At 43.0% G+C, this 22,401-nt stretch overlaps 1 protein-coding gene across 1 annotated transcript in view; it reads right to left on the minus strand.

Moving 5' to 3' along the window:
• Positions 1 to 3,675: 3,675 nt before the first annotated feature.
• Positions 3,676 to 22,401, minus strand: part of LOC311109370 (kinesin-1 heavy chain-like) — a 33,058-nt gene continuing 14,332 nt past the window's right edge. The window contains exons 6-25 of the mRNA XM_084152223.1: positions 20,209 to 20,264; positions 19,666 to 19,753; positions 19,023 to 19,147; positions 16,256 to 16,360; positions 15,650 to 15,795; positions 14,301 to 14,449; positions 12,798 to 12,988; positions 12,527 to 12,595; positions 11,217 to 11,423; positions 10,212 to 10,355; positions 9,722 to 9,910; positions 9,367 to 9,484; positions 7,236 to 7,291; positions 6,827 to 6,936; positions 6,599 to 6,700; positions 6,268 to 6,400; positions 5,192 to 5,296; positions 4,407 to 4,623; positions 4,010 to 4,139; positions 3,676 to 3,764 (exon numbers count right to left, since the gene is read on the minus strand). Of these exons, the coding sequence (XP_084008349.1) occupies positions 4,021 to 4,139; positions 4,407 to 4,623; positions 5,192 to 5,296; positions 6,268 to 6,400; positions 6,599 to 6,700; positions 6,827 to 6,936; positions 7,236 to 7,291; positions 9,367 to 9,484; positions 9,722 to 9,910; positions 10,212 to 10,355; positions 11,217 to 11,423; positions 12,527 to 12,595; positions 12,798 to 12,988; positions 14,301 to 14,449; positions 15,650 to 15,795; positions 16,256 to 16,360; positions 19,023 to 19,147; positions 19,666 to 19,753; positions 20,209 to 20,264 (2,429 nt within the window). The 3' untranslated portion in view covers positions 3,676 to 3,764; positions 4,010 to 4,020. The remainder of the gene's footprint in view (positions 3,765 to 4,009; positions 4,140 to 4,406; positions 4,624 to 5,191; positions 5,297 to 6,267; positions 6,401 to 6,598; positions 6,701 to 6,826; positions 6,937 to 7,235; positions 7,292 to 9,366; positions 9,485 to 9,721; positions 9,911 to 10,211; positions 10,356 to 11,216; positions 11,424 to 12,526; positions 12,596 to 12,797; positions 12,989 to 14,300; positions 14,450 to 15,649; positions 15,796 to 16,255; positions 16,361 to 19,022; positions 19,148 to 19,665; positions 19,754 to 20,208; positions 20,265 to 22,401) is intronic.

The raw sequence follows: 22,401 nt of genomic DNA on the forward strand, positions 1-22,401 counted from the left end.
CTGCCAGTCTGTTTGTCTGCCAACTATGATGGACGATAGGCTTCCTGGCATGCCCTCTCGTGGTCAATAGTCAGTGGGTATAGGCTACCACTGGCTTTCTTTGAAAGCTGTTCTACCAGTCTTAATTTTGAAAATATGTTATTTGTTCCGAATTACAGTTTAATTTGTAACAAATGTGGTTTATTGGTTTAGCCTATAGGCTACTATATCCCATGTGTAACGTGATGGGGTTGATATGGGTATCTTTTAGTTGCAATGATAATCTGACAATTCAAATACCGGTGATGATGATACAAATACCAATTCAAATCACCGGTCTGGTGATCATCAAGACTGAGCTCCATAAAGAAAGAGCTCATAATTTACCGTCTCGGTTTCTTGAGGCACCATCGGTTACCATCTCAAACCAAATCTGTGACAGACTATTCAAGACGGCCCCACAATGATCTAATTATTTAATAATAGATTATGGGGGATTTGGAGTTGCCACATTAGGATTTGCCAAATTATCCTCACCAAAAATAAATCACTATTCTTTGTAAGAAAAGCCAGTCCTGGCAAAGCTAAGTAAAACAATTACTGAAACCATATCACCAAAATGTACAATAGCTTGCCTTTCACTGATCAGATTCCGTTATTTGATAGCGTGTGACAGTACCATAGCGCGCTCTGCTGGTGTGAATGGGCCAGTGCATCCTACGGCCCATTGAACGCATGTAATCTACTGGTAGGGCTGGGCAATCGTTGCCATGAGCAACAAGCATTTTTCAACTACGTGGACTATTCTATCAGACAAGGGTGTTGTCGTGACCCAATCAGTATGATATATGGATCCCATACTTTCCATGTAATACAAGCATCTCCCTTCTGTGAGTAAAAACTCAAACCACAAAGAGGAAACATTCACTTTTAATAAAGAAGCAGGTAAATGTAAATGTTTATCAATTTCCACTGGCCTCCGAATTTCCTTCACTTCGCTGCTTAATTCATTGACCGTTGAAAGCAAGGTTGGAGTGTTTCCTTCCCTTTCCTGATGAAAAAAAGTTGACCACGATAAACGAGTAAGTAGTGCACTGACTTCTCTCTTTGAGACTTTATTGGTTTAATCTCTAGGGTAAAATCTTGGGAAACAAGGCTACAGAAAGCACTTGAGGATAACGATGTGCAGTTCACTGCAATTTGATCTCCGTTATATAATATACACACACACAATTTGCATCTTACACAGACAGTGCAGGCCGTCCTAACCTGGCCAGACCACGAGTTCTCGGACAATCATTTCATTATGATTACTTAAGTTTACAACCCAAAGACAGAACAAGTCCGGTTATGCTTTGCTTGTTTGTTTTTCTTTTGCAGAAAAAGAGCAGAATCGGTATTTGAGCGGTCCTTTATGGTAGGTACAGTTACGACAGCTACAGTTATAATCCAAGATACATTTCAAAAGTGCTTCAGGCTAAATTTCAACTTCAAATATAATAATAATATGCCATTTAGCAGACGCTTTTATCCAAAGCGACTTACAGTCATGTGCCCATACATTTTTACGTATGGGTGGTCCCGGGGATCGAACCCAATCACGCATCATGATAATGATCAACCAAAAGTCAGGAGACTTTTGTTTGTTTTAATTTGCTTTAAATGCAGGTCCCACTCCCTCACTTAATCCTTGTGTTGTTAAACCTTCTTCACAATAACTGATCCATATTGCACTCATAATAGTCAGGTATGTACAGCACTGGGCTATAACACAGTCTTTTCTTTGCAGATGCTTCAGAGTTTTACACTCATTAAGGGGAAGGAAGGACAACGTTTTGAATCATTTCATTTTCTGATAGAGATGGATACAAATAGTCAAATCAATAAAGGTAAACAAAAAAAGAAAAAACCCATTTAGGAAGTTAAAAAAATTACAGCGTCTAAAGCGTTTATCCTGCTGACACAGCAATAAATAACTCAGATGCCATCTATCGACTGTAGCTAGGGGAGGATGGTGTTATGAAGATTGGTGACTGCTTGGACAAGACAGGCACCGTTCCTATATCCACATTAGCATGTAATCTTGTTCACTAGACACTATTAGAAGGAGACAAGGTTACTTAGAATGAAGCAATGCATTGGCTAGTTTGGACATGTGAGTGTAGACGCAGATCCCAATTCACCACTCCCCCAAGCAAACCCCTGCCTTGTTAGCCTGCATACAAGAGGCAAGTGTGCAGTGTCATAAAATGAAAAAGTTGGGCTGCTGAAGACTTTTGTTGACAGATTCAGACACACAGATGAAGAAAAAAAAGTTGAATAAAGAGAAAAACAGAATCACTCCAATGTATGCCCAAACCACACAACTACGCATAGGCAGTAGGCACAGAAACAAAATGTGCACACATCAAGAAACAATGACACTCATAGTCTAAAGTGAGGGGCTCATACAAGTTCTCTCACAAACTATTACACACTAACCAATGGAAAATAAAGTCAACCCATTTCTATAATTTCATCAGAGGACATTTGTTTAAACGTCATCTTCCAAATAGAGCGTTTTCATATTTTCTTATGATAGGTGGAGTGGAGGGATAGCTGGCATAGTGACACATCATAAACTTTACAAATTCATCAGGACAGTCAATGATCAGAATAGTCAAGCATCTAGAACAATTTTTTTGTGGTCCAAGAAGTAATCTTTCCACTGACATACTTTTCTCTTCAGTGATAACATTGACATCAGTAGGCCAAGATGTTACATTTCTTCAATTTTACCAAACGGGATATGCAGCGCTTGCATATGCTGATATTGATATACATACAGTACTAGGGAACATTGCAGTTCAACCATTATAATGTCATCATACAGTACATTAACATCCACTGGATATCTTGGACTTAGGCGTGACATTGAAGCAGCTTCATTTTCTAATGTGACAAAATCTCACTCTTTTTGCATGTCTGCCATTCTCCTCAGTTGTTCTATCCAACAGGGTGCGTCTCAAATGGCACCCTATTCCCTATTTAGTGCACTACTTTTGACCAAGCTCTTGTAGTGCATTATAAAGGGAATAGGATGCCATTTGGGAGTCCTTTTCTGTCAATCGCAGGTGCATGGTCCTGAAGATGTGTTCTACTACAGCATTTTAGCTCCGTAAGAAACAAACGTTAAAGAAAAAAATATGTTAGTGCTCATCCTAACTGTACAATAGAGGACAGTAGTGTTTTTATACCTTTAAAATAAGCTTTATCAATCTAGACAGGAGGGTTAATTTGATGATATACTGTACATGGATAATCAGGCTAGGATGCTTCTCAGCGGATCTTCCAAACTTTGTCTTATTTTTATTTTTCGGAGAACCTGCGACGACATACATTCAACTTGGCACAGTGCAGACTAAAACCTATTAGGACATTAATGGACAAACTGCTGTGCGATAGATAAAATGGACGAGCTACGAGTATGCGTTATTAGTTACATGTTGTTGTTAATTTCGCCAGGCGCCAAGATTGCACTTTTATTCTATTGTTTGATCTCTGTCTTTTGTTTTGTTTTGTAAGGAAATCAATTTCATTCATACATTAAAACAAAAGGATCAGGAAAAAGAACTGTACAGCCTGTGTCTATTTCTTACATATATATAGTCATATATATATATATATAAACGTTGATACTGGAAGAATCGTCCCATGTCACGTGACAAGTTCTGTGTAGTGGAATGCCAGCTCCTGTGGGTGATCTTTGCATCTTCTGTGATTATGTTTATCTTCTTCTTCAGCAACTGAAGGAAAAAGAGAGCAAGAAGACAAAATGAGTGGAGGTAAAGCAAGACTTGTTTGAGCTCTGCTGCCATCTCTGGCTTGTCTATAAAACAGGGTCGTGTTCAGTAGTAATTAATGCCACGGAAAACGAGTATCTGTGTTCTTATTGGACAAATTCAGGTAGTGCCTCCCGGTTTCGAAACGTTTTCTACCCAACCGAACATCAGACTGGCTCAGTAAAGTCTTCTGAGAGGCCTCGACTTACTTCTTGTTCCCTCATTGCTTGGCCCCTCCTCCTCTGATGGCGGTGGGCTGGTTGTTTAAGAGCCCAGTCCGGTTGACGTTGGGGTGGGTGGGGGACGCCACAGGGGGCTGGCCAGGCCGGATGGGTTTGGCTGGGGAGGACAGAGGCACAGCACAGGTTACATACCATCAAAGGAACACTAATGGCATCACTATTTAGCGTCTGAAAAGACCAAAATGTAATGTAAATGTATTTACAGTATTATAGACAAAAACATTATGTCAGGCAGAACAGAGGACAGATCTTTCGGAATAAAAAGCAAGCATTCAACTCTTAAATCAGTGTGTGTGTGAATATTAATGACTGCGTGTGTATGAATATGTGTGTGTTTATGCCTATGTGTGTCCTCTCTCCTCACCAATCTGAGCAGAGTGGCCCCTCCTGGCCATGTTCTTGGCCCTGACGGCCTCTTTGATGCGGTCCACCTCCTGCTGGTAGCGTTTGCGGTCGCGTGCGGCGTTCTCTTTGGCCTCCTTCAGGGCCGACTCCAGGGCCTTGACTCGCTCAGCTGTAGCACGCAGGCGCTTCTCCAGTTTAGGAAGCTCACAGCGCAGGTCTGCATTATCACGCACCAGCTAGAGGAGGGGAGGGAGGAATAGACAGAGACTGTGACCAATCATACAGGTTTCACACTAATTAATTTGGTCTTTCTTTCAGTCACATTGCAGTTGTCCTTGGTATCTTTTTGATGTGTGAAGAACATTTGTGTTGACAGAAGAGTACCTGTATCTTGGAGTAATTTGGCATGTCTGTAACAGAGCCTTCCATTACAATACAGGGCTCTGATCTGTACCACGGAATGAACAGGCATAGAACCCATTATGGCGTCATTGAAATGAATGGGGACGTGCATTCTACTCAGTCTAATTCTATGGTCTGTACCTGCTTACTGACTTTAGTGAACCATACGATTCTAATTCTATGGTCTGTACCTGCTTACTGACTTTAGTGAACCATACCATTCTAATTCTATGGTCTGTACCTGCTTACTGACTTTAGTGAACCATACCATTCTAATTCTATGGTCTGTACCTGCTTACTGACTTTAGTGAACCATACCATTCCATCAAAGCAGGATACTTCTCTGCCATGGAAGACCTCATAACATCAGATGTATTTGTGCGTGTTTCTTTGTTTGTTTACCTGTTTGTGGACCTTTGTAAGCTGTTCCAGGTTGTTCTCCAGAAAGGAGATCTTCTGTTTCTGAGCAGCACTGCCCCCTGTATCATCTGAGTCCATCTCAGCGCTCTGCAGAAAACATACATTTTACAGAACATTTACTTTTATAGCACATTTATCAATCACTCCATTTATTTATCATTTATGAGACACACGCTTCTCCATTTTCTGTGAAAGGCTCCATTAAAGCCACAAGCTAAGAGTTTGAAATGATCACTGGGAAGCAGTAAATTAATATACCACATTGTGCCTTTCACTGATCCATATACTTTCAAGGTGGAATTGTGGTACCACAAGCTTATAACAAATATAAAATACCACAAATATCACATTTGTGACTCAGAGCTGATAAGAGACTTTTAATCTAACTTATTGCAGTGATCCAGGGTCACCCGTTCTCTCCTCTCCATCTTATCTATGTGAGCCAGCTAGAGCCTGGAGCCCGAGGGTTGGTGAAGAACCTCATACTAGTCACTGAGGATCTGAATCACAGCAGCACAGCGGATGCGTCCTAAACGGCACCCTATTCCCTATATAGTGCACTACTTTGGACCCTATGAGCCCTGGTCAAAAGTAGTCCACTATAACGAGAACAGGGTGCCATTTGGGACACAGTCAGCATCTTATTTAAATCTTTACCTTTGAAGAAGAGAACTACAGGCTGACCTAGTTACCAATGCCTCCCTCTTTTGTCTGCTGAGGAGGTTCATTAAACATTCAACAGGGTAACACTAAAGTGGGGCGCTTCAGGCCAGGGTTAAGGGAACAGTTTTATTTAACGGAAAAGTCTACACCGGTTGTATTCGGCACATGAAACATCAAATTTGATTTGAACGAGGATGTGTGTCCCGCACTGTCCCGGTCCAGGTGATGATGGTACGGTCGCTCTTGCAATGTAATGGCAATATGTGAACGTTGTGCATTACAGGGCTGATAAAGTAACTGATTCATATGGTTCCTTCTTGGTCTTTCTAAAATGATAATGAGGGGGGGGAAAGGTGCATCTCTGGCTTGTAAAAAGCTAACTCAGTGCGTTTTACCTTCTTGACTCTGGTAGCCAGGTCCTGAACAAACAGCTTTCTGAGGTTGTGTAGCGTCTGAAGCTCCTTAGCCACAGTCTCCTCCAGCCCCTTCAAGTCTTGTCTGGCCTGCTCTCTCCTGTCCTGCATCACCCTGTAACACACACACAAAACCAGATCAGTGATTCCCCATTGCCACGTCACAGCTGTTCATATGGCTGCAGACATTAGTCATGTATTTCTTCTTATTTATGCAGGCAAATCAGCTAAGGACACCTTTTTTTTTGTTTTTTGATAGCGTGTGAATATCGATTGTGTGTGTACGATGGCAACTGGATGTGTGTTTACGTACGTGAGCTCGTGCAGCTTGCGGCTCTTCTCCTGGTCGGTGGACTTGAGCTTCTCGTGCTCCACCCTCAGACGCTCCTGTTCCAGCATGATCTCCTGGTTCAGACTGGAGAGAGACAGATCCAGACGTAGTGAGACAGAGACGGCAACTAACTACAAAAGAACAGTTGTTCCATACGTCATTTTTGTGTCCGATGAGCCTCAAGGAATGATTGTGCGTGTGTTCCCTTACTCCTGGAGCTCAGTGATGAGTTTCTCCTTGTTGTCCAGCTCGTCTCTCAGGCTGCTGATCTGTTTCTGATGGGCCTCACGGTGAGACTGGATCTGATGCTCAACCGCCTCCTAGGATCAACGGACACATATACAACTAGTGACCAACAAATATATGAAAACTGAGTACCAACACAAAATAATAGTATTTTTAGCAGACACTTATCTAAAGGGACTTTCATAGCAGTAACCTTTGACAAAGATATATATTGAGTATATTTGGCCCATACAGGATTCAAACATACAATCATGGAGAATCTTGTACACAAATACAACTGATTACCAACACATAAAGTTTGAATAATCGGAATTATCAGTTATCAAGTGAGGAAAGAATAGCCTGTCAGGAGAAATCCACTGTTGGTCATTACCTTTACTTCAGTTGCAGTTTGGACCTCATTCTCCTTCTCCATAGCCTGGACTTTCTCTGTGAGGGGAGAAAAGTAGATGTGTGTCAGCAATCATTTCACCACTAGATAGCACTATACTGTTCAGGGCTCGACATACAGGGCTGCCCGCTGGCCCGGGGAGGTTTTGGAAACCCTCCGGGTCAATCGATCATCCCAGTCCTTGGCACGCTCGGGCCAGTGATTTTTGTTTTGTAATCTAAGATATAAAATTGATTCAAAAGATGTTCCAAGTTATGATATCTACCAGTAAATACTAAGGCAAGAATGGGTATGCAAACCAGGTATTTAAAAAGTAAAAAATATTGGTTGAATCTTGGAATAGCCTACCTTAAAAATCTGACATTTTCTCTAGGCTATTTGGGTCCTTGAAAAGACATTGAAGTTATGGTAGCCGATTTAGAAGTTCTACAGCTCCAAAATATACTGAATAAAAATATAAACGCAACATGTAAAGTGTTGATCCCATGTTTCATGAGCTGAAATAAAAAGATCAGACATTTTCCATACGCACAAAAAGCATATTTCTCTCAAATTTGGTGCACAATTTTGTTAAGATCGCTGTTAGTGAGCATTTCTCCTTTGCCAAGATAATCCATCCACCTGACAAGTGTGGCATATCAAGAAGCTGATTAAACAGCATGATCATTACACAGGTGCACCTTGTGCTGGGGACAATAAAAGGCCCCTCTAAAATGTGCAGTTTTGTCACAACACAATGCCACAGATGTCTCATGTTTTGAGGGAGCATGTAATTGGCATGCTGACTGCAGGAATGTCCACCAGAGCTGTTGCCAGAGAATTAATGTTAATTTCTCTACCATAAGCCGCCTCCAACTTTGTTTTAGAGAAACGCAGACCATGTGTAACCACGCCAGGACCTTCACATCCGGCTTTTTCACCTGCCACCTGGACAGCTGATGAAATTGAGGAGTAGTTCGGTCTGTAATAAAGCCCTTTTGTGGGGAAAAACTTATTCTGATTGGCTGGGCCTGGCTTCCCAGTGTGTGTGCCTATGCTCTCCCTGGCCCACCCATGGCTGCGCCTCTGCCCAGTTATGTGAAAACCATAGATTAGGGCCTAAGGAATGTATTTAAATTGACTGATTTCCTTAAATGAACTGTAACTCAGTAAAACCGTTGAATGTTGCGTTTATATTTTTGTTCAGTATAACTATTCTGTGATTTCATTTCAGGGCTCAACGGCGAGATGTAGCCGTTTTCATTTGTTTTCCGCCGTTTCAATTGAAGGGTGTTGCGCTAACCTGTTGCAGTTATTATGAGCAAGACGACGTCAAATGTTGGCTTCAACTTGGTTTTCCATACAAAGCGTTCTATTACAAAGGGAACACGTTTTTTGGGGTCGCTTTCTCATTTTAAAACATGATACAATAACCCCTCAATAACTCTTCAACATCTCAAATGGCAAGACTGACTAGCTACCACATGGACAGGCTTCATAGAGTGTTTGTGTCGGGAGCATGCTGTCTATTTAGCCAGGCATTGCCCACATTCTGACATATTTTAGAATTTTTAAATAACGTGAACGTCAATGCATAATGCCATTGGGTAGGCCTATAAAAATATTAATTATTCTTAAAGTGGTAATGCATACTTTTTTTCTATAGGCTATTACAACAATTACATATAAAATGTAGGTCCTTGAAAATTACAATTAAGTACTTGAAAAATGTATTGAAAGTCCTTGAATTTGACTTACCAATGTCTGTATGAACCCTGTATAGCCTACTTGCTCAGCCCACAAATGAAAGACAAAATCACCTGCTATTGAAATGATGTACACCATTCGCTTTCCAGTCAGATCTGGACCCGGGCCGGTATTATTAAAATAATTATCGGGCCAGTAGCTTTCAGTTGGCACTGACCCATGTACCACTGGAAAATGTACCTGAATGTCGAGCCCTGCTGTTGAAAAGCTGGGTGTCAACCTGTAGCCAAATGTGTCCATCGGTTTGTAAAAATAATATATAAAAATACACATTTCAATAACGAATGTGTGATGTGCCTTCTTGGGGACAGGTCTTCCTATTTGAATAAAGGATGAATAAATTATAAATTAAAGCGGTTGTAGTCACCCTGAGTGCTGATCTTGACCAGCTCCTCATTCAGAGAGTCTACGTTCTCCTCCAGCTGTCTCTTCTTCTGCTCCACGTTCTGAAGGTACTCTGTCAGGGACTTGATCTTAGCCTCGTGCTTGAGGGGGAGAGAGAGAAAGTGAAAATGGAGCAATACATGGAACCAGGGTTGGGGTAGATTTAATTTCAATTCAGTGAATTCAGGAGGTAAACTGTAACCCCATTCTCTATCCAAATGTTACTCATTGCTTTTCATTCACTGAATTGAAATAGAAGTGATTCGATTTTAATTTGAGTGACAGCCACCCTGTGACACCCTCTCCCGAGCCCTCTTGTTCCAGGTGACGTTGGTTACCTGGGAGATGCGTAGCTGACAGGCGGCCAGCTCCTTCTCGTTCTCGTCCATCTTCTGGTTGCTCTCGGCCTGGGTGCTCTCCAGCTGCTTGCTGCGTTTCACCATGGTCTTCACCTCTGACTTCATCTTACTGATGTACAGACGAGCCACCGTGAACTCCTCGTCTATCAGACCACTGCCCTCGTGTTGCTGGGAGGCGGGAAAGGGGGAGGAGACGAGGTAAAGGCACAAATGTTAGACTCAAATGTCACCGTGCAAAAGACATGCATCAGACAATGTAACTAATGCATAGTTTAGGAGGAGGTTACGTATGTTTGGGATGAGGTTATGTATGGTTTGAGATGAGGTTACGTATGGTTTGGGATGAGGTTAAATGATACTTATAAGAGCCACACAGGCTCCCCCTCTTCCCTGGAATCCCCAAAAAGTATCCCAATTCTAGGCTTCCCTTCCATGACTGGCTGGCGTGGCACTGAATGATGATGCGTACCTTGATGTCGTTGCTGCCCACGGCAATGCCGATCTCTACCAGGTCTTTGAGCAGCGATGACATCATCTCAGTGACCCTCTTCTTCTGGTGGTTGGTCATCTCCTTCAGCTTCTGCAGCTCAGAGTCAATGGACACCAGGATACTCTGAGGAGGACAAACAGTACAGGTTGATTTCAAAACACTTCTGGGTATCGTTACTTTCTTCTAAATCAGGGACTTAATGATTCAACAGCCGACCTCAGACACTAGCTGTGTACACTCTAGCTAAATCAGTGACAATCAATTAATTACATTTTACATTTTTAATTAATCAGGGAGCAAAGAAAACCAGCAGTACTCCCCCCCCCCCCTTAGGTTGTGATAGTTGGCACATAGTGATCAACCAAGGTGAGTTAAGTTTGTGAATGACCAAAGAGGAAGAAGCAAGAGGGATAACTACGCCCAAAATCTTTCTCCAGCAGGTAGCTGGATGTATGGAGGTCATTGAGTGTCGAATTTGATGAAGAAAAAAATTGAATAGCAGTTTGGTAATGATTAGGCTGTGTGTACTGATAGAAGTAGGACAGAAGACATCCCGGTAACTTTGACAAAAAACACTTTATATCAGAGTTGTGCCTGGTTGTCACTAGTTACCACAGCCACAAAGTCATAAACCCCACCTATTTCAAAAATGTTCTTCTGATTTTTTGTTTTCATTAATTTTTACAATATAATCCATTTTGACTTTGTGGCTGTGGTTAATGGGGGGGGGGGGGGGGGGGGGGTTATGGGGTGTTACAGGTACAAACGTCAAATTCATATAATTTCATATATTCCGTTCATATCATATTGTCATTCATTATTCTCCATATCTATTTATGCTCTACCTGCGAAAGTTGGCACATAGTCATCAACCAAGGTGAGTTTAGTTTGTGAAGGAATTTGTTTTCTCCTTCTTTAAATGAAAGTTGTATCAAATTTCCAACATGTAACATTGTGTAACACGTAACTGAAAATAAAACCAACCGATTTCTGGTTGAGCTCCTCACTGAGAGCCTCAAACTCCTTGGTCTTGTCCTCCACCTCCTGGCTCTTCTGGTCGTAGTTAACAGCCAGCTCCTCCAGGGCCTGCAGCACCTCCTTCACCTCCTCCTTGGACGCCTCGTTCTCAGACTGCAGACGGTTCAGCTCTACCTGCAAGTTGTCATGGTCACGACGTGACGAGGCCAGCAGCTGGAGAAGGAACACAGGGTGGTGTTCAGTAGGGAGAAAATGTTTCGAAACAGGTAGGTGGGAGGTATTACCTGATCTTGTCTAATAAGAAGATGTATGCTTTGTTGCAGAACATTATGCTACGTTGTGCCCTACTGAACACAACCCAGGGCTGGGGGTAGCCATTAATAAGTCCCTACTCATTCTGAATATTCATCTGTAATTAAAATCCAGTCTACTGAAGGCTGAGTTGAGACAGAGACAGTGTTAAAGCTCAGATACACTGTAGGATTGTCAAGTGTTTGAGTGTCGGCAGTCAATCTCTTTTGTGTTCACACCACAAAGACCTTGGAAGTCGTCAGCCACTCAGCCTTGTTAAAATACTCCAAACTAGAAGGTGGCACTAGCGTTGTTTGGCAATGTTTATCCGTGCGTATCGCTTTTGGTCTGGATTCCAAGCTATCTGCGCCAATGTTGCTATTTTGTAGAAAGCTAGCTAGCTAAGGACACTGCACTAACTCGGCAGCTAACACAGGCAGCTGTTTCATGGAAACTAGCTAATCCATTGTGATTTAATTATGTCAATACTAGCTACAGTGGTTAGCGAGCTTGGAGGAAGTATTTAGTGTTTTGTGCTTTGCATCTGTGCACTTAGCTAGCTACCATTCCATAGCCTACATTGCATATTTAGTGTGACTAGCTCATCCGTGGATGTACGGAGAAAATCCCCTATTTTGTCAGCACCCCCACGTGGGGGTTTGTGCTCTCTGATTGACTCAAAGTCAAGATGTTGGCAACTGACAAGTAGAAACGGTAGGTTCGTCTCCACCGGGTCAGCATGCAGCAGGTACCGCTTTTGTTCTAGCAAGAGAAGGAAGGGCCTCCCACTGTGATAAGTACCTATCGGTGTTTCATGCTTTAGATGTCCGATTCTCCCCAGGCTCTCGCAGTAGGCTGATAGGGGCCTTTTTAACCCGGCTGTGTCTGGGTTAACAGTCTGACCCCCCTCTCTTGGCCCTGATGAGCCTGTCCAGGCAGACTGATGGCCTAGTTAACAGAATGGCCCGGCAAGGGGGCAGTAGAGGCACGGCAGGGGTCTGTGTGTGGCAGTAGGGGGGGCTCACCTCCTCCTGGTCCAGCATCTGCTGCTTCAGTTTCTCTGCCAGCTGGCTCTGCTGGTTGATCTCATCATCCTGATGGAGAGAGCGAGAGAGAGAGAGATGGTAAGGGTGTTGTTGAGACCAAAGTGTTGTTGTCAAGGGAAACCAAAATCCTCAATAAAACATAATATTTTAAATGACTACCTCATGGAAATCTCTGTGGCACCTCAGTGTGTACAACGTCACTGTCTAGATAGAATCTAGGGAGTTGCAGTGTTAAGCTCTGCTCCCTTACCTTATCATCCAGCTGCTTGTAGAGTTTAGACAGCTCAGCCTCACACTTCTCCTTCTCTGCATCGGTCAGTTTAACCCCTGGGATGCTGGGCGAGGGGGCCATCTTCTCATTGTTCACCACGTTGTCTAGAGCTTGGACCTCAGCATTAGCCTTCTCCTTGTCAAACTGCTCCTCCACCGGCACACTCTCACCTACAGGAGGCAGCACAGAGGGATGAGGGAGGGAGGGGTGGGGTGGCAGGGATGGTGGAGGGGTGGAAGGGATGGAGGGAGGGGAGTGGAAGGGATGGAGGGAGGGGAGTGGAAGGGATGGAGGGAGGGGAGTGGAAGGGATGGAGGGAGGGGAGGGGAAGGGATGGAGGGAGGGGAGGGGAAGGGATGGAGGGGCAAGGATGGAGGGGCAAGGATGGAGGGGGGGATTGAGGGAGGGAGACAAGGACACAGGCAGACAGGGTTAGAGACAGGGCATAAAATTAACACCCGCCAAATGTGGGTAGATTTAGGCATTGGCGGGTAAGAATGTCTATTTTACAAGACACGTTGGCAGGTGGTCAATTTGCAGTGCTCTACAATGCGAGCATTACATTCGCAAATAAAAATAGTCAAAAGTTAAGTATGAGCACGTGCGAGTTGCTATCCATTGTAGAAAAATGCTGCAGTAGCCTTTTTCAAAGTATTTCTGCTGTTTTGTTTCAAAGCTGCTAATCGCACAAAGAAATATGAATCCTACATCCCACCTCAGGCAGCAACACTGCCTGGCGGGAGAGCTGTGCGCTCTGAGTGAAGTGCTGATAGATTCATTTTTGGAGGTGCTGTGCACAGGCATAAAAGTTGGTCTAATTTACTATAAAGTCTACAAAGTGAGACTTTGTCCTCATGTTTCTTGGCTATTTACATCGTTTTGTTCACAAGTATGGTTGTTTTTCAACGTTAGTTTGATTGTGCTGCTTCAACTGGTAGCGAAGAGACGCCCTAGTCAGATCCTAAATCTCACAGTCACAGATGACACGACTCAAGTGGCCCTGTTACCACAGTAACCTCCCGCCCTTAAAGGGACATCTGAACATTTTGTTAAAGAGACTTAGATCACAAACATTTTTATAAAATTGAACAATATACCACATTACTTGTCTTGTTTTAGAAACATTACAAAACATGATCATCCGTTTAGTTTATTTTTAAATGTAATTATGGCAAACAAATATTTTGGCTGTTAAAAAAAATCAGATTTTTTCATCTACCTGCCACAGTGGCTGGTGGACATAAAAGTTCATTTTAGGCCCTGGTTAGAGAAGAAAGTCAGCTTCTGTGGTATCTACACAACACTTTTCTGGGTCGTATTTATTAGTGCACACCGTCACAAACTATTTTGCAACGGAAACGGTTTACTCTAAACGCGGTTTCCGCGACCCTGTTTAATCCTAAAATAGTACACGAGCGTTATTCATGATATAATCAATTATCCTAGAACACCAACTGAATAATTACGTATTTCTTCTCTCACCGTTTCTCCAGCGGTTGAGTTCGTTCTCCAGCCAGGTGACGGTGCTCCTCAGGGTCGTGTTCTTCACCTTTTCTCTTTCATACTTCTTCTTCCACTGTTCTGCCGTCAGCTCCACATTCAGACACACTGTGTTCTTAATGGTCTTTGCTCTGAGGTAACACAACAACAGCAACAAAAGTTACAGCAACAACGGTTACCTTTCAGAGTGGGAGTGTGTTTGGCAAGGCAACCACTTCCGACCACTCATAAAGCATACAGACTTCACTGCAGTACATTCATGCTATCACAGCCATGGCTAACATACTAAGCATAGAGAACCAATAATTCACCCGTTCTATTTAATTCTGTGGTACCTTCATTCAATTGACATTTATAACACTTCCGTCCACTGACTGACTTTAACACATTTTTACATTTACATTTTAGTCATTTAGCAGACGCTCTTATCCAGAGCGACTTACAGTTAGTGAGTGCATACATTTTTCATACTGGCCCCCCCGTGGGAAACGAACCCACAACCCTGGCGTTGCAAGCGCCATGCTCTACCAACTGAGCTACACGGGGACACTCTTGGTTCTGGGTCATTTACAGCATTGTTTCTCAACTCAGAGTTAATAGTAGAAATGGGGGTACCTGGCCGATCCACACCAGGGTACTTGGGAAGACTCAGAAGAACATGGTCATGGCTAGATGGTATCCAGCTTTTGCCAAATTAACAGCAAAAGTCAATTCTTTTTTGCATTTTAGCTAACACTAACCTAATTCTCCTAACCTGCTACATTAATTATCCTAAACAAAGAGGTGTAATGGGTTCGCACTCAAAAAGATGTCGCATAAAGTTTACTTCATTATTCAATGTTTTAAACTTTTTTACTGCATCAGCGATAGCGTACACAGACGTTTCGGCTTTACAGCCTTCAGTGTGTAGGTACAATTTTATTTAATTCAAAACAGCATTTGTAAAGAACAGATGAGCAGCAGGTGCTTCTAATCAGGGTTGCCACCCATCTGCCAATCAGGGATGTGGCTTTTCTGGTCTTCCTGTATACAAATTAGTCACAAAGAGATACAGAATTATAGGGTATGGGAGCGGGCACGAAGGGCAACTCATTAATTCGCTCATTAATTATCCTAACCTGCAGCATAAGTTCACCTAACCTGCTACGAAAAGTCAAATCTGACGTTAATTTGACAAAAGCTGGATCCCTTCTAGCCATGACCGAAGAACATAGGCCTAATGATCAGTTGTATAGAGGGGGTACTTTGGGCAGATTAAAATGTTATTGGGGGTACAGTAACCAAAAAAGGTTGAGAACCACTAATATACAGTCCAGGTGCTGAGAGCGTACCTCTGTCCGAACATCAGTGTGGACTTGGTCTCAGCCTCATTGTAGGCGGAGGGCGAGGCACAGATGACCATGGTGGTCCTACAGTTACCACCCAGAGAGTCCTGCAGGATACGGGTCATCTTACTGTCTCTGTATGGGACATAGGTCTGAAGAGAGGAGGGGAGAGGGACATGAGCTTCACAGTCAATCTACAACACTAATCACTTTGTCCTGGAGGGTAATAAATGAAAGCCTGGTCCCAGATCTGTGTGTGCAATCTAGCCAACTCACTGAAAACGTACATTTTATAAGCGTTTGCCGCATCTTTGACTTATGGTAAGATGTGTGGTGCTTTTGTGCTTGACATGCATATTTTACCATATCCCCCCCCCATAAGTCCAAAATGTCCTCGTTAGAAAAATATGTATTTTTCCCAATATGTACCCCATCTCCTCCCCTATTGCTAGAACAGCTGTTTGTTGACATCTGAGTCCCAAATGGCACCTATTCTCTACATACTGCACTACTTTTCAAAAGTACACTACATAAGGGATAGGGGTGCCATTCGGGACGCAATCATTCTCCCCAGCACCAAGGGAGCAGAGTGGAGTGTTACGGTCATCTCACCGAGCCTTCAGCCAGAGCAGAGATGACGTTGCCCAGTGCAGACAGAGACTTGTTGATGTTTTTAGCTTCTTCCAGCACCGCACCTTCCGCTCCAGTTTTACCCACCTACACACACACACACACACACAATTTTAGGAGATCACAATAAACCACACATGCTCTCATGACAACACTAGTACAAGATCATATCACTTGAGATCACATTAGATCTGAAAATTCTAAGATAAACATGACTGCATCCTAAATGGCACCCTATTCCCGATTTAGTGCACTACTGTTGTAAAAAGTAGTACACTATATAGGGAAAAGAGTGCCAGTGTTTCCCCTATATTCATTTAGCAGCAGTGCCCGCCACTGCTAAATCGTTGCCACCACACACAAAACAAATATCCCCCATGCAGTCATCGTAATTGTATGTTTAAATCACTGTATGTCTAATAAATCACTTTTTATTTAATGAAAATAAATCTAAAATATATTTGATCATTTATTTCCCTGAGCCTCCTTTGGCCCTTCAAATGCTCAGTCTGATCGTGTGGGCGTTTGAACAAGTTTGAAGATATTTACATACACAGCCCTGATTGGCTGATAGGATGTGTAGAGCCCACCCCCTTACCAAGATGAACAGTCATTGGTCTATTATAATCAGATCACATTGTGACGTCATGATGAGGGACAAAAAGTTTGATTCCACCTGAACAAGCTGAAATTCCAGTATTTTTTTTCAAACAGCTCTTACACAAAAAGGGCATTATCATTTTCACAATTTCAGTGTTATTTTGACCTGTGTGGAAATATCATTAAAAAAAGGATATCAGGTTTAACTGCACTGCCCCTTTAATTATTTCTGCCAGATGTGCTTTTAGTGCTTGATTTCAGCAATTAAGCCCCTTTACTTACACAAGTCAGATGAACGCATAGATCCAATTTGTATGTCTGCGTGCAGTTTGAAGAAAGCGTTAGCAAATGTCCTAACTAGCATTAGCGCAATGACTGGAAGTCCATGTGAACAGTTAGCATGCTAGCTGAATCCATAGACTTCCAGTCATTGCGCTAACGCTAGTTAGCAATGGCTTGCGAAACTACCTTCAAACTGCATGCAGACATAATATTTTCACATTTGCATTTCAGTCATTTAACAGACGCTCTTATCCAGAGCGACTTACAGGACTAATTAGGGATAAGTGCCTTGCTCAAGGGTACAGACAGATGTTTCAACTAGTTGGCTCGGGGATTCGAACCAGTGACCTTTACTGGCCCAACGCTACCTGCCACCCCAAATAAATGGTTACCATGAGTTCATCTGACTCTGGGAAAGCAGAAAAAAAACAGCTTGATTGCCAAAATCTCACACTATTCCTTTAAGGTCAGAGTGACAAGTTAAAACGTATATTTGTTGCAAAATGAGCGAGCAGTGGCGCAAATAAGGGCCACGAGCGTACAGCCACCGCTTGCTCCTCATCTCCCTATAGTGCAGCGGCGCCCATCACTTATATTTCAGATGGTGTCAACATAATTACATTTTCATGCATTTGAGTAGAATGTCCTGTTAAAAAAAGTCACCTTCTACTAAAAAGGTACCCTGCGGTACCTTTACCGCCGCTGCTGAAAAAAATCCTAGGGGAAACACTGAGGGTGCCATGTGCACTATGTAGGGGATACAGTGCCATTTTGGTACACAGCCCATACCTGATTAAGGTAGATAATGCTGCCAAAACACACTAAAGTCTTAACAAAGAAGATACAGGAGACCACAACAAACATTGATGTAACAAAAACGGATTATGAAAGAGGGCCACAAAGCATGTTAATGGCTTTGCTTGATCTTAATGCCATCCTGTGGATTATCATCAGATTAATAATACACCGATTACTGCTGTTGTCGTGTGAGTAATGAGTAACAACAGATGTGCTAAAGACTCGAGGCGATCCAAGATGTGGTGGTACAAGTAAGTAGCCTTGTCCGAGCCAGAACAGCCTATAGGGCAGAAGCCTATCACCCGTTTCTGTAGCGTGAGGCAGCTTGAGGTACAAGCACACCCCCTGGACAGGATGCTAATCCATGGCCTTCGATGTGGTAGGCTAGTTTGTTAATTGTGACCAAATGTTCAAATCAATAGCAGCGTGTTAGGCTATATCTACAGTACAGTGCCAGTAGGAGAAAGCAGGCATTGTGCAGAAGTGAATGTGATGAACTTAAACACTAAGACGGAGAAGGGAAAGGGAGGAAACAGAGGAGAAGTAGACAGAAAGAAAGAAAGGCTTATGCCAGGGTTCCCCAACTGGAAGCCCGCGGGCGTTTTTATTTGGCCCCACAAGTTAAAAAAAAGTTATATTCCCACGCATAATAGAGAGATATACTGTATATGATTGTATACAAATGTAAGCAAGGTTTGAAATGATTATGTTTTAGTCAGGTATTATATCTGTTTGGGTTTCTTGCTGTCAATTTGTAGTCTACAAATTATTTGTAATTATGTTCCGGCACCCTGAACATCCACTCAAGAAAAAAGAAAAAAACACCCTGTGACTGAATATAGTTGATGATCCCTGGCTTAAGCTACGTCCTGATTTCCCACCCCTTTTCCAGAAGTGTGACCATGCAATCTCACCGTCATGCATTTAAAAGCATAGGATTGGCGTAAGCACTGGCTGGAGTGTGTTACCGCCATTGTAAAATCCATGCAAAAAATACTTCTGAAAAAGGGTGAATGATCGGGACACAGGAAGGAAGGCACAGAGAGAAAAATAAAAGACGGAGACATACTTTTTCACTCCCGGCCAAATCGACGAGGTAGAGCTTGCCGCTGAGTTTCTGCTCTGTAGCAGTGTTCTCCTGCTTCACGTTGATCTGGAAGATGCTGTGACTTCTGGAGCTGTGCTCGTTCATGTCTGGAACAGACACGAGCGTTAACACATAATACATCTAATGCCAACAGAAACAGAGATCTTGATGGCCATTATGAATTAAGCAACATTTATTCATTAAAAAATGTCACCATCAAGAACATCTTTGATAACTAGCATCAGTGTCGTAATGTTTCACTTTCAGTTGGACCGCTCAGCAAATGTTTACATTTCTCTGTCTTGAGAAAACTTTTACTGTAGCATAACTTGGGTCTATAGTTTTTCCTGGTTCCTGGTCAGAAAAACTCCTGGTCCTAATTATGTAATGATGTGTAATTGCATCCTATTCCCTATATTTGCATCCCAAATGGTACCCTATTCCCCTATGGGCCCTGGTCAAAAGTAGTCCCTATCAAGGGAATAGGGTGCCATTTAGGACATAGCCTGGGACTGCTGTGTGAGATTGTCTTGGTTGATCAGGAGATCCTGTGAGGCCAGCCTGTGAGGATGAACCCATGAGAAGCAGGAGGGACTGAAACAGACCCAGTGTTGGACTGACTCACTTGTGACGGCAACGTGCCGGTTGGATTTGCCCTCGTCAATAGTATCCATGACCTCATCGGGGCTGCACACAAAGCGCTCGGTACACCCCTGGGGGACACACAAAGAACCAAGGAACCACTTTTCATTTGACATGGTAGACGTTCATAGACAAAGAGGCGATTATGAATACATTTTTTGATAACATTGGCATTAAAGTCTGGGACAATCAGGAAGTTAGATCGGTATTGTAAGCTCTTTAACTTTCTCCAACCAACACAGAGGATGCATCCGAAATAGCACCCTATTTCCTATAGTGCACTACATTTGACTAGCGCCCATATATCAAAAGTAGTGCACTACAAAGGGAATTGCGTGCCATGTGACCCACAACCAGTCTCCCTATTGATCTATAGGCAATCCATCATTATCTACATCTACTGATCTGTCTTCTATCGATTCATCCCCCTGACCAAACGTTCATCAATCAATCTATCTATCTATCTAATCTATGGTACCATTATAGATGTTTGGTTCACTTGACCATAAATAAACCTGTGCCTCACCTTGACATAGGGCACCCTGTTCTTATCCTCATGTACAGACAGGTTGTTCTTTGTTACTGCAGAGGAAAAAAACAAAACCAAGGTTATTTTATTATTGCAGTTATTACAGGTTGTTGATCACCATAGTAACAAGGAATCATCAAGCTCTGCATTTAAAGGGATACTTTGGGATTTTGGTGTTGGAGGCCCTTTATCTACTTCCGCAGAGTCCAATGAACTCATGGATACCATTTTTATGTCTCTGCGTGCAGTTTGAAGGAAGTTGCTAACTAGCGCCAGCGCAAATGCTAACTAGCACTAGCGCAATGACTGGAAGTCTATGGGTATCTGCTAGCATAAACTTCCATTATTGTGCTAATGCTAGTTACCATTGGCTCGCGAAACTACCTCTAACTTCCTCCATATTGGACACAGAGACATAAAAATTGTATCCACAAGTTCATCTGGCTCTGGGGAAGTAGATAAGTGCCATACAGATTTTGGGCGGAATATCACCTGTCACGCAGCTCCTCAAACAGTGGTTGATGTGCGGAGTGAAATAACAGATTTACAGTGGGAAAGCGTGCAGCCTCCATTCGCTATTCGAGTGCATCCAGATGACGTGTCTTTTTCCCCCCTGCCCTGCACATTTGATTATGGGCCATTCTAAATCTAAACTAATTTTAGATATTAGTAAAGACAACATTTTATTGAGAATAGTATGATGGGTGAAAATATAATCACTTGCTCAGAGAACAGCTGTGCAGCCTCAGGCAAGGAACAGAGCGACTTTCTCAAATCATCAACAGCCTATAGTTGCATCATGCAGCCCATATACGTTTTGATTTCTAAAACATTCTAAGGTTTGTATCATTCACAACTGAAGTTGCCAAATAACTCTAAAATCTAACATATAGGACCTGTTTCAAATGATCACATTTACACTCAACATAGCCACTTCATGTGCGCACTGGCACCGGAATGGGAAAAATATCCAAAAGTTCAATTATATTCTTCTCACTATAAAATCAGATAATATTAAATAATGGCACATCTGGTCAGCTAAATGAACAAGCCTACAGACTATGGCATGGAGCATAGCCAGATAACATACAGTAGCCAACTCATTCTCTTCAACTGAAATACATTTTCTTCATATCATATTGTTTCTTTAGACCTAACTAAAATAAAGAATGGGTTTACTGTGATTGTGTATATGAAATGGATTTATTATACTTTTTTTTAAATGATGATGTTAAAAGGTGCGCATCAGCGGCTTGCATGCAGCTTGATTGCGTGGAGGCCCGGAGATGTAAATTCCAAGCATCTGCCTCTAACCCTAGGAAGCTCTTTGCCACCTTCTCCTCCCTGCTGAATCCTCCTCCCTCTCCGCCCCCCTCCTCCCTCTCTGTGGATGACTTCGTCAACCATTTTGAAAAGAAGGTTGACGACATCCGATCCTCGTTTGTTAAGTCAAATGACACTGCTGGTCCTGCTCACACTGCCCTACCCTATGCTTTGACTTCTTTCTCCCCTCTCTCTCCAGATAAAATCTTGCGACTTGTGACGGCCGGCCGCCCAACAACCTGCCCGCTTGACCCTATCCCCTCCTCTCTTCTCCAGACCATCTCCGGTGACCTTCTCCCTTACCTCACCTCGCTGATCAACTCATCCTTGACCGCTGGCTATGTCCCTTCCGTCTTCAAGAGAGCGAGAGTTGCACCCCTTCTCAAAAAACCAACACTAGATCCCTCTGATGTCAACAACTACAGACCAGTATCCCTTCTTTCTTTTCTCTCCAAAACTATTGAGCGTGCCGTCTTTAGCCAACTCTCTTGCTATCTCTCTCAGAATGACCTTCTTGATCCAAACCAGTCAGGTTTCAAGACTGGTCATTCAACTGAGACTGCTCTTCTCTGTGTCACGGAGGCTCTCCGCACTGCTAAAGCTAACTCTCTCTCCTCTGCTCTTGTCCTTCTAGACCTGTCTGCTGCCGTTGATACTGTGAACCATCAGATCCTCCTCTCCACCCTTTCCGAGCTGGGCATCTCCTGCGCGGCTCACTCTTGGATTGCGTCCTACCTGACCGGTCGCTCCTACCAAGTGGCGTGGCGAGAAGCTGTCTCTGCACCACGTGCTCTCACCACTGGTGTCCCCCAGGGCTCAGTTCTAGGCCCTCTTCTATTCTCGCTATACACCAAGTCACTTGGCTCT

The sequence above is a fragment of the Coregonus lavaretus genome, assembly GCF_964263955.1.
Source record: "Coregonus lavaretus genome assembly, chromosome: 34".
Taxonomy (NCBI): domain Eukaryota; kingdom Metazoa; phylum Chordata; class Actinopteri; order Salmoniformes; family Salmonidae; genus Coregonus; species Coregonus lavaretus.